We start from the raw sequence: 14,430 nt of genomic DNA, 5'->3' as shown, positions 1-14,430 counted from the left end.
TGCAACAAACTTAGGAGGTAAGGGTCTGTTGTTGCTATTTTACAGGTGAAAATCTGAAGCCCAGAGAGGTTCAATAACTTGCCTGAGGTCACACAACCAGTAAGGGCACAATCCAAACCTAGTGCAGACGGCTCCTGAGTCCATTCTCTGATCTCACCATCCTGGCCCGTAGCAATCGGAGTGCAGCCCTCATCCCTGTGTGGACACGCCCTGAGGCTGCCTGGGAGTGGGAATTCTCCCTGTGGCACCCAAGGGCTCTGCTGTTTGGGGGAGGGGGGCAGGAGCAGGCAAGGGGAGGATCCACTGCCTGGGAATCCGGAGGGCAGGACCTGGCCCTGTGTTTAGTTTGGACCCTTCTCCACGTCCCCTGCCCGCGGAGCCCGGCACGCAGGAGGCACTTGGCAAACACTTGCAGAGTGAATGCACATGTGCGTGGTATTTGCCTGAGTGAGCAGAGGGTGCACGGGGCAGGGACACCCTGGGGTGCAGATCCCCCCATGCCGCCCAACTGTGTTTCCCCCCAGAAGTGCAACCAACGGGCCTCCATGACAGAAGGGGCCTGGCAACGGGGCTGTGGCCTCCTTTCATTCCAGGCTCCTCTGCTCTGAGGACCGGCAGAGGCAGGGGTGTGACGGTGCTGCCCTGGGTAGACTGTTAATCACCAGTGAGCTGACCCTGGACCGTGTCTCCTCCTCTCCGCTCCCAATCCCAGCCCCTGTCCTCCCCTCCCTGCTTTGGATGAATGAGGAATTCTTTGCAGGCCTAACTCAGTCCATTCTAGCATCCTCAGCTGGAAATGAGCCTAGAATGCTCTGGAGCCGTGGCGTCCCAGCTCTTCTGCCCAGACCAGGAATAATAATAATAATAACAACAACAATTTTCTAAAAAAAAAAAAAAAGCAACAATTATAACTAACTCTGCTTCTGAGTCAAGGGCCATTTTACAGATGAGGAAACTGAGGACCAGAGAGGTTGCTCAAGGACATGCAGCTAATAAGTGGTAGAATAGGGGCCCAGGCTTCTAAATAATACTGTGCTGCCGCAGATCAGCAAGGGCACCGCCTGAATTCAAGAGAAGTGGCTCTGGGCCAGCTCGGCAGGTTGGGTGGGGGTGACACTGCAGGCCCCATCCCCAGACCAGGAGGGTTCAGCCCTTAATGTCCTTTCAGTTTATCAGCCCTGCAAGTAAAGTGCTGCTTTAAAAAAAAAAAAAAAATTAACTGTTCCTATCTTGGAGCAGATGTGGCCACAGCAATTAAAAGCTAACTCTACGCCTGTAATCCTAGCACTCTGGGAGGCCGAGGAGGGTGGATTGCTCGAGGTCAGGAGTTCGAGACCAGCCTGAGCAAGAGCGAGACCCCGTCTCTACTAAAAATAGAAAGAAATGATCTGGCCAACTAAAAATATATATAGAAAAAATTAGCCAGGCATGGTGGCGCATGCCTGTAGTCCCAGCTACTGGGGAGGCTGAGGCAGTAGGATCGCTTAAGCCCAGGAGTTTGAGGTTGCTGTGAGCTAGGCTGACGCCACGGCACTCACTCTAGCCCGGGCAACAAAGTGAGACTCTGTCTCAAAAAAATAAATAAAAATAAAAGCTAACTCTAGATGGGCCGAGGGGAATGGCCAGCCTTTTTGGCTCTTCCTGGCTGAGGAGGGGACTTGGGGCTGGTGATTTGAAAGGAATGAGTGATATACATCTGATGAATTGTTTTATTTTTTTGTTTTATTTTTTTTTTTAACTGATGAATTGTTTTAGAACTCCCCTTGGTGACTCCCCGAGCCCCGACACACAGACCCACACACCATGTGCTGCGTGACCTCGGGCATGGCAAAGTCCCTCATGCTTAGCATGTCACCTCAGAGTTGGCACTTGGGCCCACTTGGATGTAGGTCATTTTATTTCCACGCTGAATCCAATGACAACCTGATCCGAGGCTCCTGCCGAGCATGCTGACGCCGGGCTGATCACTGTGCCTGGCGTACTGGGGAGACTGCGCCCAGGGCAAGCTCCGGGAGCCTCGTGCCGTAGAATTCTGGGAGGCTGCCACCCTTTCCCTGGCCCCCCAGCCTTCTGTGGCCCTAGCTGGGCATCAGGCTGGTGGAAAGGGAACATGGAAGTTGTCTTTATTTATCTTGACCTTTTCATGTATGTAATTTTTGTAGTTCCATTAACTAGGAAGACCATTTGCAAACCTCCAGGCAAAATATATTACCACGAACACCTCAGGGACTTGTGGTTGTCTTGGATGGAATGCTAATAGAATCGAGAATTGAGTCAGAGGGCGCCCCATGAGGGAGGGACAGCGGACGGGGCCGCCCTTGGCCAGGGAAGGGCTGGTGTTGTCTCCGCAGTTTATTTGCAAAGGAGACCCCAAGTCTAACTCACATGGCCACACTGGATGCCGCAGTCCCCATCCCTGCCCTAGGACTAGTGCCTTCCAGCCACACCTCAGAACACACCTGTTCCCACGCCATGCTCTATCCCCACATTTGTGGAATGAATGAATGCTCACATTTAGTTCCAATCAGTCAGCCAAAAAGTCAGCAGTTGCTGCCGCAGAGCCCTTTCCTCCCAGAGCTGGGGGAATATTCAGAACATATCGTTCAACCCCTTCATTTCCCAGACAGACAAACTGAGACCAGGGGAGGGCGGGGGCTTGGCTAAGTTCTCAAAGCGAGTGAGTGACAGATCTGCCCTTAGAACTTCCGCATCTCAGCCCGTGGTCCAGGTGGTGGTGCAGCGTGTAGTTAAGAGCAGGCATTTGGCATCACACGCGTGTGAGCCCAAACCTTGGCTTGGCCACTGGATCAGTCAGGGACCCAGCAGGAAACAGATGGCACGTTAAGGAGGACATGGAGGAGAATTTTATCATAAAATGGTGATTCATAAAGGCACGGGAGGGGTTAAGGGAAACCAACAAGACGTGGCGCAGTGTTTAGGACTAGCAACCTAGGAGGGCCACTGCCATCACCTAGGCCGGAAGTGACCCCTGGAACCTTTAGCTGGAGGGGAGGAGGGCTACTGCCACTGCCACCCATGGCCCAGCCTCGCCTCTGCCCACCCTCCCGTCTCCTGCTGGTGTTTCCCATCCAGAAGCCAGAGAGCTAGGAACCCTGCTGATGCCACCCATGGAGGTCCGCTTCCCAGGGCCCAGGGAAAGCTGGGGGAGGCAGGAGTGGATGTGGAGGGGCTCAGGGAGAGTCTCTAGCACATGTATTCTCAGGGCAAAAATTGGTTCGTAGTCTGAGTATATATAAGGCGCAAATATCCCAAAATACCTATAGCATTAGAATTCATGAGAGGGAGTGATTAAGAAAAAAAAGTCTAAGAAAGGTTAAGAAGCACAAATCTAGCACAGTCTCTTCTTAGCTATGTGAATTTGCACAAGTTACTTAGCCCTTCCTGTGGTTTAGTTTCCCAACGGTAAATGGAGGAGTAATAATACTGACTTCTGGTATTTTTTTTTAGAGACAGGTTCCTGCTTTGTTGCCCAGGCTACATTGCAATGGCACAATCATAGCTCACTGCAGCCTTGAACTCCTGGGCTCAAGTGATCATCCTGCCTCAGCCTCCTGAGTAGCTGGGACTAGAGGTGTGCACCACCACACCTGGCTAATTTTTGAAATTTCTGTAGAGATGGGGTCTCCCTATGTTGCCCAGGCTGGTCTTGAACTTCTGGCCTCAAGCAATCCTCCTGCCTTGACCTCCCAGGGTGTTGGGATTACAGGTGTGAGCCACTGCCCCGGCCCTGACCTCCGGTATTAAATGGGGCTGTGTATACTCAGCACCTGGCACCATGCCCAGCAAATAGAAAGGACCCCTCATTTTGGCCTCTTTTCTTCTCTTTCACTCACCACACAGTCACTGGTATCTACCTGAGCAAGACCATTGATTGCAACAAGAGTGTGCGTTAAATCATCCATATCCCCTGACCCCAGCCCCCAGGGGGACAGAGGGACGAGGTAAAGTGCCGAGTCAGCAGCTGTGGCTGTGGCAAGGTTAAGCTTCCCAGCTTCACGGCCCTCGTCCCTTTAGAAAGCAGGACCGGCATCCTTTAGAGTTTGCTATGCTCTGTTTGGCCTTGTTTTCCATCTGGTCATCCCGGGCGTGAGTAAATCGTCGAAGGACAGAAGGGAGAGAAAGAGACCTTAAATGTCTCAGAGACATTTAGGGACTCTCCCACCAAGCCAGGATCCCTCCGCACCAGGGGTCCCCCCCGCTCTCCCCACCCAATATAGCACCGGATAGTCAATATTTCGGGCTTTGCGGCCCATCGGTCTCTGTGGCAACCGCTGCTCAACTCTGTCCTCAGGGTGCAGAAGCAGCCGCAGACAGTACGTAAATGATGGTGTGGCTGCGTTCCAGAAAAGCTTTATTTACAATAGGCGGCCAGCTGGAGTTGGCCCGAGCCTGCCCTGTGGCACTGGTAGGTCCCCTGTCCTCGCCTGAGCACTGCAGTGACGGCCGCTCCTCTACTGTACAAATGGCCCTTTGCACTGCTGGAACCATTCAGGCGTTAGAAAGTCTTGCAGTGGGTTAGGCTGGAGTCTGCCCCCTTGTCACTTGCTCCCTTTGGTCCCTATTGTGTCTGGGACAGAAGGGCTCCCACTTCTCTATAGCAGCCTTTCAGCCTTGTCAGCTGACCGCAACCTGCCCCCACCCAGAACTTCCTTCTCCTGCTGAATCGCTTCCTGTGCCCCCCCCCACCGCACCCCACCCTCTGCATCCCGATCCTTCTCCCTGGCTCGTCAGTGTCTCCTACAAAGCATGGCACTCGGGGGAGTCCCCAACGTCCGCGTGTGGAGTGTGTGTAATGCTTGGCCCGTGGGGAGGTACAGGGGTGTGTAAGGCCCTGGCTTTGCCCTCACAAAGCTCACAGTCTGGGCGGGGCGGGCATGTGCACCTATGGTGAAAGGGGAAATGGCAGGAGCTCACCTGTGCTAGGGCCCAACAAATGGGCGACCCCCTCTGGTGCCATGGAGATGGGAGAAAGGAGGGCCTCTGTGGGCTGGGCCAGCCAGGGGGCACCTCCTGTGCACAGGGGAGTTCTTGTGGGAAAACTGTCTACCCTCCCTCACGTGCTAACAGGTGGCTGGAGGAACCTGGCTTCTTGGTGGGGTTGGGTGATGGAAGCTGTGCCTGGCTTTGGTGACCAGGTGACCCAGGGCTGGGGAGCTCAGTGGAAGTGTTGCAAGCTCCGGCTGCTCCAGGTAGTGCGGTGGAGCCAGAGCAGCCCTAGGTCGGGAGAGAAGCATCAAGGGATGTCAGCAGTAGAAGGGCCCGTAAGGGTGATGCGTTCTGATGCCCTCGTTTTACATGAGACTCGTTTTACATGCCCTCGTTTTACATGAGTCCATTTCCAAAGGACTGGAGGAAGGAAAACGGGGGGCCTGTGATGTCAAGAGGAAAGGTTTACTAGGCACAGGAAGGGCCTGGGCCAGGAACGGGACCAGAGCATGGCAGCAATCCAGGTGTGTCCTGGGGGGGGGGGGGCGGCGGGCAGGAGGACAGATGGGGTGATTCTTAGCTGCGTGTGGCTTCAGGCCTCATCCAGTCTAATCTCAATTTATAGGTTAAGTCACAGGCCCGGAAAAGAAAGTGAGTTATTGATACCACTGAGACAGATCCCGGTAGACACGAATCCAGGCCTCCTCCACCCGTGGCTGGGCTTGCTCTGCCACCATCCTCCAGACCCCCAGTCACCTGGTCCTGTAGGGCCAGAAACAGCCTGAGCCCAGGGACAGTTCCAGAGATTTGGTGACATCCCTGTGACTGAGCTCTGAGGCCAAGCTCAGGGAAGATGAGCACACCCTCCTCACACGTGCTGTGGTGCTCTCTTCTGGGGCAGGTGAATGTGGGACCCACAGACATTGAGCACCTACTGTGTACCAGGCAGCATAAGGGCTTAAAAATGGTGAGTAGGAAGTGGCATCTATAAAGGAGGGATAAGCGCTGACATAGCTAACCCCCTCAAGGTGTGCTGGGACAGCCTGTGACAGCTCCAAGGCCTGGCACATAGTAGGTGCTCAGAAAATGATAGTGCACAGGAAATAGCAATAAATGGTAGCAACTGTCAGCTGTCTTTGACGTTGAGTCTAGATCCCACAGCTTGTGTATGTGTCTGTGTGTGTATGTGTCTGTGTATGTATGTGTGTATGTGTGTGTGAGAAATAGCAACAGCAATTCATGCTTACTGAGTACTTATTATGTACCAGGCACTGATCTAAATACTTATATATGTTTTATTTCATTTAATCTTTGCAACAACCCTGGGGTAGGTATTATTATTGTCCTCATTTTGCAGATGGAGAAACTGAGGCATAGGAGGCTAATTTGCTTATCGTCCTGTAATTGTAATGTAATTGTACTTGGCAGATCTGGAATTTAAACTTAGGTCATCACATCATCTACCACCCTGTCCTCTCCCACCAGGGCTGGAGATGGAGCTGCCCGCCCCAGCCCCAATCTGTCAGCAGGACCCTGCAGACCACTGGCCATGCATCCCAGACGTCAGTGGAGGGTGGGAGTGAGGGGCTGGCACGTGTGTGGAGGTTGAAAGAGGCTCAAGCATTGCAGGGACCCTGCCTTGGGTCTGAGGAGACCCTGGTGACAGTAGCAAGGTCCATACAATGCTTTCTGTACCCCAGGCACTGCTGTGGGTACTTGACTGATGCCTTCCATCCTCACAGAGCCTGCAGGGCCCATCCTACCCTGTCCCCCAACAGCTGGGGCTGACACAGAAATGGAGGTGACTCGCCCGAGGTCCAGAGCCACTAAGGGGCATCACCTACATTCTGGATGCAGTCTGCTCTCAGCCACCACGTGTCCTGCTGCTTGCTAAAATGTCCCCAGCAGGCTGGGATATCAGAAGCAGGGCTGAGGCACAATGGTGGGTAGGGGGAAGGTGAGAGAACACAGTACACGCTTCTCGGTGGGGTCGGGAGAGGGCAGTGGCCGGCCCAGTCACATGGCTGTGCTGTCAGAGCCTGCTGTCACAGCAGGTGGGTGTGCAGCAGTGCCAAGAGGGGCTTGACAAAGTGCCTGTGCAGAGTTATAGGAGTCAGAGAGGGAGGAGGCCAGGCTGGCGGCACCCTAACCCAGCCCCTCACAAGTGGTCAGCTCGCGCAGGGTCTGGGGTCAGAGAGAGCTGAGGGGACCTGCGTGCTCTAGGAGCAGCTGCCGTGTAATCCCAGGCCCCCGTGGAGGGGCTGCCCACTGCTGGGCTCCACCAGGTCCCGGGGAAGGAGTCAGCCACCAGGGAGGTCAGGGACGTCACGGATCTCACCTCCGTACTCCCCAGGAGACTCCCCGACAGCGCCCTCGGCACCCCCACCAGGGGCCCAGACACGCAGAGGCCCAATTGCCAAATACGGCGATCTGAGCCTTGAGTATTTGCTATCAATATTTCATGCTTCAAATAGCACTGTCTAAACAACACGATGAAATATGGATGGATTGAGGTTTTGACAAGCAAATAGTGCAGGCAAAATACCAGGCGATGGGGAGGGGAGGGGGACAGGGAAGTCTGGAGGGACCACAGGGTCACCACCTGCATCCCTGGAGTCAAGCCCAGGGATCGTGGGATGACTGTCCTCCATGCACAGGGTCACCGGGGGCCAGTGTGCCGGGCACAGGGCTGAGCTGGGGTCTGTGTCTGCAGTCTGGGGGAAGGTACTCTACAGACTGTCCTACAGGTCACTGGGACTTTGGGGAGGAACTGGGGGAAAAGGCAGTGTAGCGTGGCACTTGCTTAGAGCACCTGAAGGCCATTGCCTCCCAGCTGGGGGGGGGGGGCGCAGGAGGTAGGCCAGGGCTCCAGGGCTCCAGGCTCAGAGGGAGGGGAGGGTGGGCAGCTCACTGGTGGTCTTCCTTCTCAGATTTCCCTCCCTGCTCCCCCGAGCTGGTCAAGCCCCCTACCCGGCCCCACCCTACGTGGTGCTCAGTGTGTTGAAGCAGCTCCTCTGGCCTCTGTCTCCAGCCATCACTGGCTCTCCTGGGGACCAGCCACAGCACCCCTGTGCTGTTCCCTCTGGACTGGCTCCCCCAGCCCCTGAGCCGCGTGGGCAGGGGAGGACAAGCAGCCTGGGCAAAACGTGAAGGTCCTGCGGTCTTGGGCCCCCTCGGCCCTTCCAATTGCACAGGCCTCTGTCCCTAGGACCCTCATCTCCAAGCTCTGTCCTCCCTGGCCGCTCTCTGCAAGGTCACCAACACTCAGGCCTCAGCTTCTCCATGTATAAAACGAAGGGGCTGGACATGATTTTCTCTGAGGTCTCTTCAAACCCTGACATTCGGCAGGTTCACGATTCACTGCTTGCTCTCGCCGTTCTTGGCAGAGACCCCAGAGATCAGGGTCTTGCTGTCTGCAGTCAGAGAGCAGTTGGAGGTGTCAGTGAGCCAATCTGACAAGCTGGAACACAGAGGGGCCCAGCTGAGGAGCATGCGGGGACCTCAGCCTGCGGTGGGGATGGGGGAGCCGCTGAGGCCAGGGCTGGCTTCCGATGGGGGCCAGGGCATGCACACCTGGTATCCAGTGTGTCCTGGGGACGCTGACCCACTCGAGCTTGTTTGGAAAGTTCAGTGGGAACAGGGGGAGCCAGGGCAGCAGGAGTGACTGGCCAGGGTCTTGCTAGCTGCCAGGTGAGCAGCTCATTCTGGTTCTATGTGCAGCTGGTCCCCAGGGTCAGAGCCCAGCCCGGTTCTCCAGCAAGAGCTGGGTTAGCCTCTCCCTGGGGCTCCAAGGAGCAGGAGCAGGGCTCTCGTGCCATGGAAGTTTCCAATACAAACCAGAGCCCTCCCTGAAAGCCACCTGTAGCAATGAGAGGGACTCAGGTGCCAGGGCTCTCCAGACATACCGCATCCCAGGCTTGCAGTGGACAGGCTGATGCCAGGCCACTGACCATGACACATCTGAAATGGCTCTTCTGGGGTCTGCCTGGCCTGGAGGCCTGGGCAAAGCGGAGGCAACGGCTTCAGGATCAGCTTCTGTGTTTGGAGGGGCCGGAGGACCACACCAGCCATAACATGGGCCTCATCTGCCCTGACAGTGCCCTCACCTGGCATTCAGGCCCGGCAGTGGGCGTGGCTGTAGCAGCGGGGTGAGTGTTGGGAGGCAGTGGCGGCCCCTCAAAGCTCACCACAGGGGGCCACCTGCCCCTGACCCAGGCCAGGACTGAGCAGAGAGAAGCCTCTAGTTGCTTTCGGCCAAAGCCTTCATCTAGATCCCTTCTGAGAAAGTGACAGGCTTGATGGTAGCTGCTGATTTCCCGAGCTTTCAGGATCGGTGGGGGTGGCAAACGGGGGCTTTCTGTAATCCCTCACTGATGGATTAGATGGTGGGGCAGATGTCTCAAGAGCAAAAGATGACCTTGAGAAAATGCGGATTCTGTCACAGGAAAAGAGAAGTAATCTCCCTTCCTCAAACTGCTGTCAATAAGCCTCGCCGCGCCGGAGCAGCTGAGGGGGACTTAGCTTTCTGCAGAGCTCCCCGCCTCGGGAGGCTGTAGCATTTGACTGCGTGATAAGAAATTGCCAGGCACTTTCTAATTACAATTATCATCATCGTGGATGTCTCTCTTAATTACTTTCTTATAATTAGCTGTTGCTTTTTTTCCTCAGCATTTGTGTACTTTGCAGATTTGCTGACATTTGAGAGCCCCAAAATAGGGACATTTGGGAAGGAGGGCAGGAAGGTGGGGGAAAGTGAGGGGAGCCCCTTCTTGTCAGGTGGCCTGGTACGGGCCGGGGCCCCTGCAGAAAGAAATTGGGGGAAGCCCAAGACGAGAGGGACGGGTCATCCCTGAGCAGGTGGGGAAGGCGAGCAGGAGTGTGGACTTCCGGGTTGTGGTTGGTGGAGGTCTCCAGTGTTAAACACGGGAGGAAACGTTCTTGAAAAGCCACCAGGGAGACCGTTGCTTGGGCTTGGGTTTCATTGTAGGAAATAAGACTGGGATGAAGCGCACTCTTGTCGGATGCGTTTTGGAGTTAATTAAATGACTCAGGTCAGGTATAGCTGGCTTTTCCCCCGAGCCAGTGATGCGTTCTGGGCATCCCCGGGCACCAGGAGTTGTGCAAAGTGGATTGTGCTCCTGGATGTGATGGTGGGTGTTCACTCTTTGTTCTCGTTCTTCCTCCTGCTCCCCGTGCCCCGCAGCCCTGTGTACGGAGGAGTGTGTGCACGGCCGCTGCGTCTCCCCGGACACCTGCCACTGCGAGCCTGGCTGGGGAGGGCCCGACTGCTCCAGCGGTGAGTCTGGGGGTCTTTGGGGGTTCGGTGGCCCCCTGGTGCTGCCTTGGGAGGGGCTGTGGTATGTGCATGTTAAGTTCTTGCGTTGGGCTGGGGTGACCCCGGATGGGCTGCCCAAGCCAGCACGGGCAACAGTGGGGGGAGGCACACCTGCAGTGAACACATGGCGGGACTAGGGGAGTCGAGGGCTCCAGGGGGTGGGGGCAGTGGTTTGTGGGGGTCTGTGGGGGTGTGTGTTGTATGGATAGGGAATTGGGAGGGTCATCTGGACGACTCTGACCTTTGATGGAACACTGCTAGATGTGGCCTTTGAGGTGGAAGTGAAATTGACACGCTGTCCGAAAGTGCAGACCCAGGAGGGCACCATGGTGTAGGCCTGATCCTCAGTTTCGCTGGTCCAAAGGCTCAGTTTTGTGGGTGCCTGCGGGGGCTCAGAGGGGTTGAGACTGGTGACCACTGTGATATCTCTGTGTTCCCAAAAGTAGAACAGGACACTCATGGGGTCAGGTCTCTGTGTTCCTACATTTCCGTGGGTAAACAGTTCACATTCTCCAGGGAGGCCTTCCTGGTGAGCATGGAGCCACGCAGATGGTCTTGGGGCTGACCCAGTGGCCCACAGTGGCACCAGGCATTGTCTCTACTGTGGGGCTGACACCAAGAAGATCGGTTATATCTGGCAGCTTCTTGGGGGATTCTCTGCCAAGAACCCAGATGAAGATGAATCCTTCCCCTGTACCTCATTTCTCCCAGATATTCACTGATGACTCCTTTCCATGGGCACGTTATGCAGTCAATGGTTGGTTCATGTCATGGTCTTATTTGGTTTTCAAAGAGGCCTTGACTAGTGTTGAAGCCCAAATCTCTTCCTGCTTTGAGTTGGGGTAGAGAGTCGTTTTATGGTGACTTGAGTAGATAACATAGCCAAGCCGGTCCATGAGAGATCTAAGCCCCATTACTTACCTATCTTGGGGAGCCAACTCTATGTTTCCTGTCCCACACTGACTGTGATGGTCACGAAAACCTGGAGAGGACAATGTTGGGTCCACATTGGCCCAGTGTAGCACCCTTGCCCTTCCCCACTCTCTCTGCTGGCGTGGAAACATCTAGTTATGGTTCTTCTTTCCAAAGGCCTTGACTTAGAGCCTCCCTGGGTACCCAGCACATGAGAACATACATGATGATTGAGTGAGTGGTTTTGAGCCTGGGTGACTATCTCAGCTCAGGGAGTCCAGGATCCACTGGGGTACCCAAGAGACTCTCTGATGTGTCAAGGTCTCCAGTGGCCATGGTGGCCTCCCCCTTCTACCTGTTCCACTGCTCTCAGTGGGCCATGGCTGAGACGCAGGATCGGACAACAAGGTAAACCTGAGGGAAGGTGAGCTAGAGGGATGTGCTGTCTTTGGACTTGCACTACAGAAAACATGTCGGGTGAAATGTCTGAGCTTTTTCCTCCTTATCTGTGTTTTGTTTAGTGTAACTTTGCTTACAGTGAATCTCGGATGTGGAAATATCTAACTTGGATTAGGTGAACCCTACTGTTGGATTCTGATGCCGAGGGCAGCGTGTTGGAGGTTGAAATACAGCCTGCGTCGTGGGGCCCTGGGTGCACGTAAATCACCCTTCAGTGCAAGCGTGTTTAGTGCTCGCTGTATGCTCAGCCTGTGCTGGGCGGGGGGCAGGCCCGAGGGTCTTTTAGACACGGTCTGTGTCTTCTCAGTTTCCAGTCTAGTGGAAGAGATGGAATGCAGGTGGCATTTGAGGAACAGGACTGAGCAAATTAGAGTAGGTCTTGCCCCCGGACTGAATTTACCAAGCACGTAGGGAAATAGCCTGTTACTTCACAGCACTAAACTGGGCTGTCTAATTTAATCCCCAGTTCAGTCACCGGACTTGGTGCTCAGCAACCCAAAATCTGTTTCCTCTCAATTAAACCCACCCTCACGGGCTGAAGAGCCACCACTCCTGGGGCTACTCAAAGGCATGTGCTACTGAGCCCACAAGAAGTTCTAAAAGACGGGTTCCAACCCATTTTGAGGGACGGCAGCATTGAATTAAAGGAATTTGTAGGTTCTCACACCTTGTATATCATTCAGAGCACTGAATATACAGATGCCCCACTAAAAGCTTTCCAGCCTTTGCTGGGATCCCTCCAGTGACAAGGAGCTCACTACCTCCTGTGGAAGCGCATTCTTACTGTTGGGAAGTTTTCTCCCCTGTCCAGTGGAAATCTACCTCTAGCTTCTACTGGCTGGTTCTCGTGCATGACACAGGCCAAGACAGAGTGATGGATCACTGTGACCTTCCTTGCCATGCCTGTGATTGGACAAGGCCACAGACTGTGTGTGTAGAGACAGTCATCTCAGGGCAGTTGATAAGAGCCATTGAGGCTGCGTAGAAGAAACCACAGCCCCCTTCCACGGGTCAGCCCTTCAGGTACGAGAAGACATTTCCGTCCCCAAGCTTTTCTTCTCCCAGCCCCTGTGTTTCTCCTGAGATGTCATCTGGACAGCCTTCCCCGTCTGGTTTCTCTCCATGGGCTGTGGCCTTTATTCCTCTTAAATTAGCATTCCTACATTGGACCACACAACTGCAAGCTTGGTCTGACCAGGATGGAAAAATAATAATCGAGAGACCTACTATTTACTGAATTTTACTACGGACTGGGCACTTTATTTACTTATCTACTCTTTTAATCTTCACAACACTCCTATGGTATAGGAATTATTATTTAGCCTCATTTTACGAATGAGACAGTTGAAGCACAAAGAGGTTAAAGAACATCCAAAAGACACACAGCTTATAAATAGACTGAGACCATCACCCAAGCAAAAACCTAGGTCCTGAACCTCAGCTCTTAATTATTATATTCTCCTTCCTTCTGGATGCTCAACCTCTGTTAATACAGCCTAAGGATGAAATAGATCTTTGATGAGAAAACATGGTTGCTCACAGGGGAAGGAGGCTCTGCATAAGAGATGAGACGATGAGATATTGTAGAGATAGAGGAATCAGTCATGGAACACAAATTGTTAACAGGCTTACTTACTCCAAGCAATTTGAGCCTACTTGCTCTGTGCCACTGGATACCTGTCTGCAGGTGTGTGCTCTGCAGTGCCTTAGCGTATTTGTGGGCCCTCGTCTATGGGGACGGGTGTCTCAGTGCAGTGTGGTTTCCAGAAATCTCTGAATGGGGCCCGTACATGTGACACCTTTGCAGAGAATCTTTGATTTTGTTGAATAGAATTAATTCTTGTTTGTTTTTTTCTGTCTGATTCTTAAATTACAACTGTTCGTTTTAAAAGAAATTAAATATATATATATACATATATATATGTGTGTGTGTATGTATATGTATATATATATGAAAAATCAAACTGTACCAAAAGTAAAGACAAAAAAGTTAAACACACTCACCCAGCACTAGCCACTGCTGGCATTTGGGTACTTGTCCTTCCTGTCATTTCTCTACACATTTGCACGTAAAGCTAGATCTAGATACAACTTTTATTATTTGGATCAAGTGTATGTGCTAATCTGTAACTTGCTTTTTAAATTCAACTTTATGTCATGCACTCACTTCCTTGTCAATAAACATAAATCTCCCTTTAAATGTTTAATGACCTTATAGAATTTCATTCTACGGATTAGCAAATGTATTTAACCAGTCCCTGGTTGATGGGCATTTAGGCTGTTTCTGATTCTTCACCGTTACAGGCCCACCATCCTTAATCCAAGATCCTCGGGGCCTGTTGTTTTCAGAGTTTATAAAGTATATAGTGACTACATTAGATGTGACACCTACCCCTGTGAGGTCTGGGCAGCACCCTGGGTGAAGCAGTAATGTTTCTGAAGTGACATATGACCCATCACATCCGGTAACATAAAGACAACACACAACCTCAAGTCAGTTTCATGCAGATTTTGCCTCTAAATGAATTTTGGTGCCGAACTTAAAAAATTCTTTTGGTCTTTATAGGGACTTGTAGATTGTAGACTTGTGGATAAGAGCCTGTGCCCCTGTGTGAAAACACTGCAGGGATTCTTCTTGTGCATTTATCTTTGCCCACTTGTCCCGATTCCTTCTTAGGATAAATTCCTAGAAGTGGCAGGGAGGGTTATAAAGATGCTTCATCCTACGGCCTGCCCTGCCCTTTGTGGCTACCAAGGGATTTATGACAGTCAGGAAG

At 53.1% G+C, this 14,430-nt stretch overlaps 1 protein-coding gene across 6 annotated transcripts in view; it reads left to right on the top strand.

Moving 5' to 3' along the window:
* MEGF11 (multiple EGF like domains 11) overlaps window positions 1-14,430 on the top strand; it is a 340,206-nt gene that overhangs the window by 147,445 nt on the left and 178,331 nt on the right. For all 6 annotated transcript variants that reach the window (XM_045541334.1, XM_045541340.1, XM_045541327.1 and 3 more), the window contains one exon: window positions 10,151-10,243. In XM_045541334.1, the coding sequence (XP_045397290.1) occupies window positions 10,151-10,243 (93 nt within the window). The remainder of the gene's footprint in view (window positions 1-10,150; window positions 10,244-14,430) is intronic.

This window comes from Lemur catta, chromosome 1 (assembly GCF_020740605.2).
Source record: "Lemur catta isolate mLemCat1 chromosome 1, mLemCat1.pri, whole genome shotgun sequence".
Taxonomy (NCBI): Eukaryota; Metazoa; Chordata; class Mammalia; order Primates; family Lemuridae; genus Lemur; species Lemur catta.
Note: the sequence above shows the minus strand (reverse complement) of the source record. Positions and strands in the feature narration are given on the sequence as shown.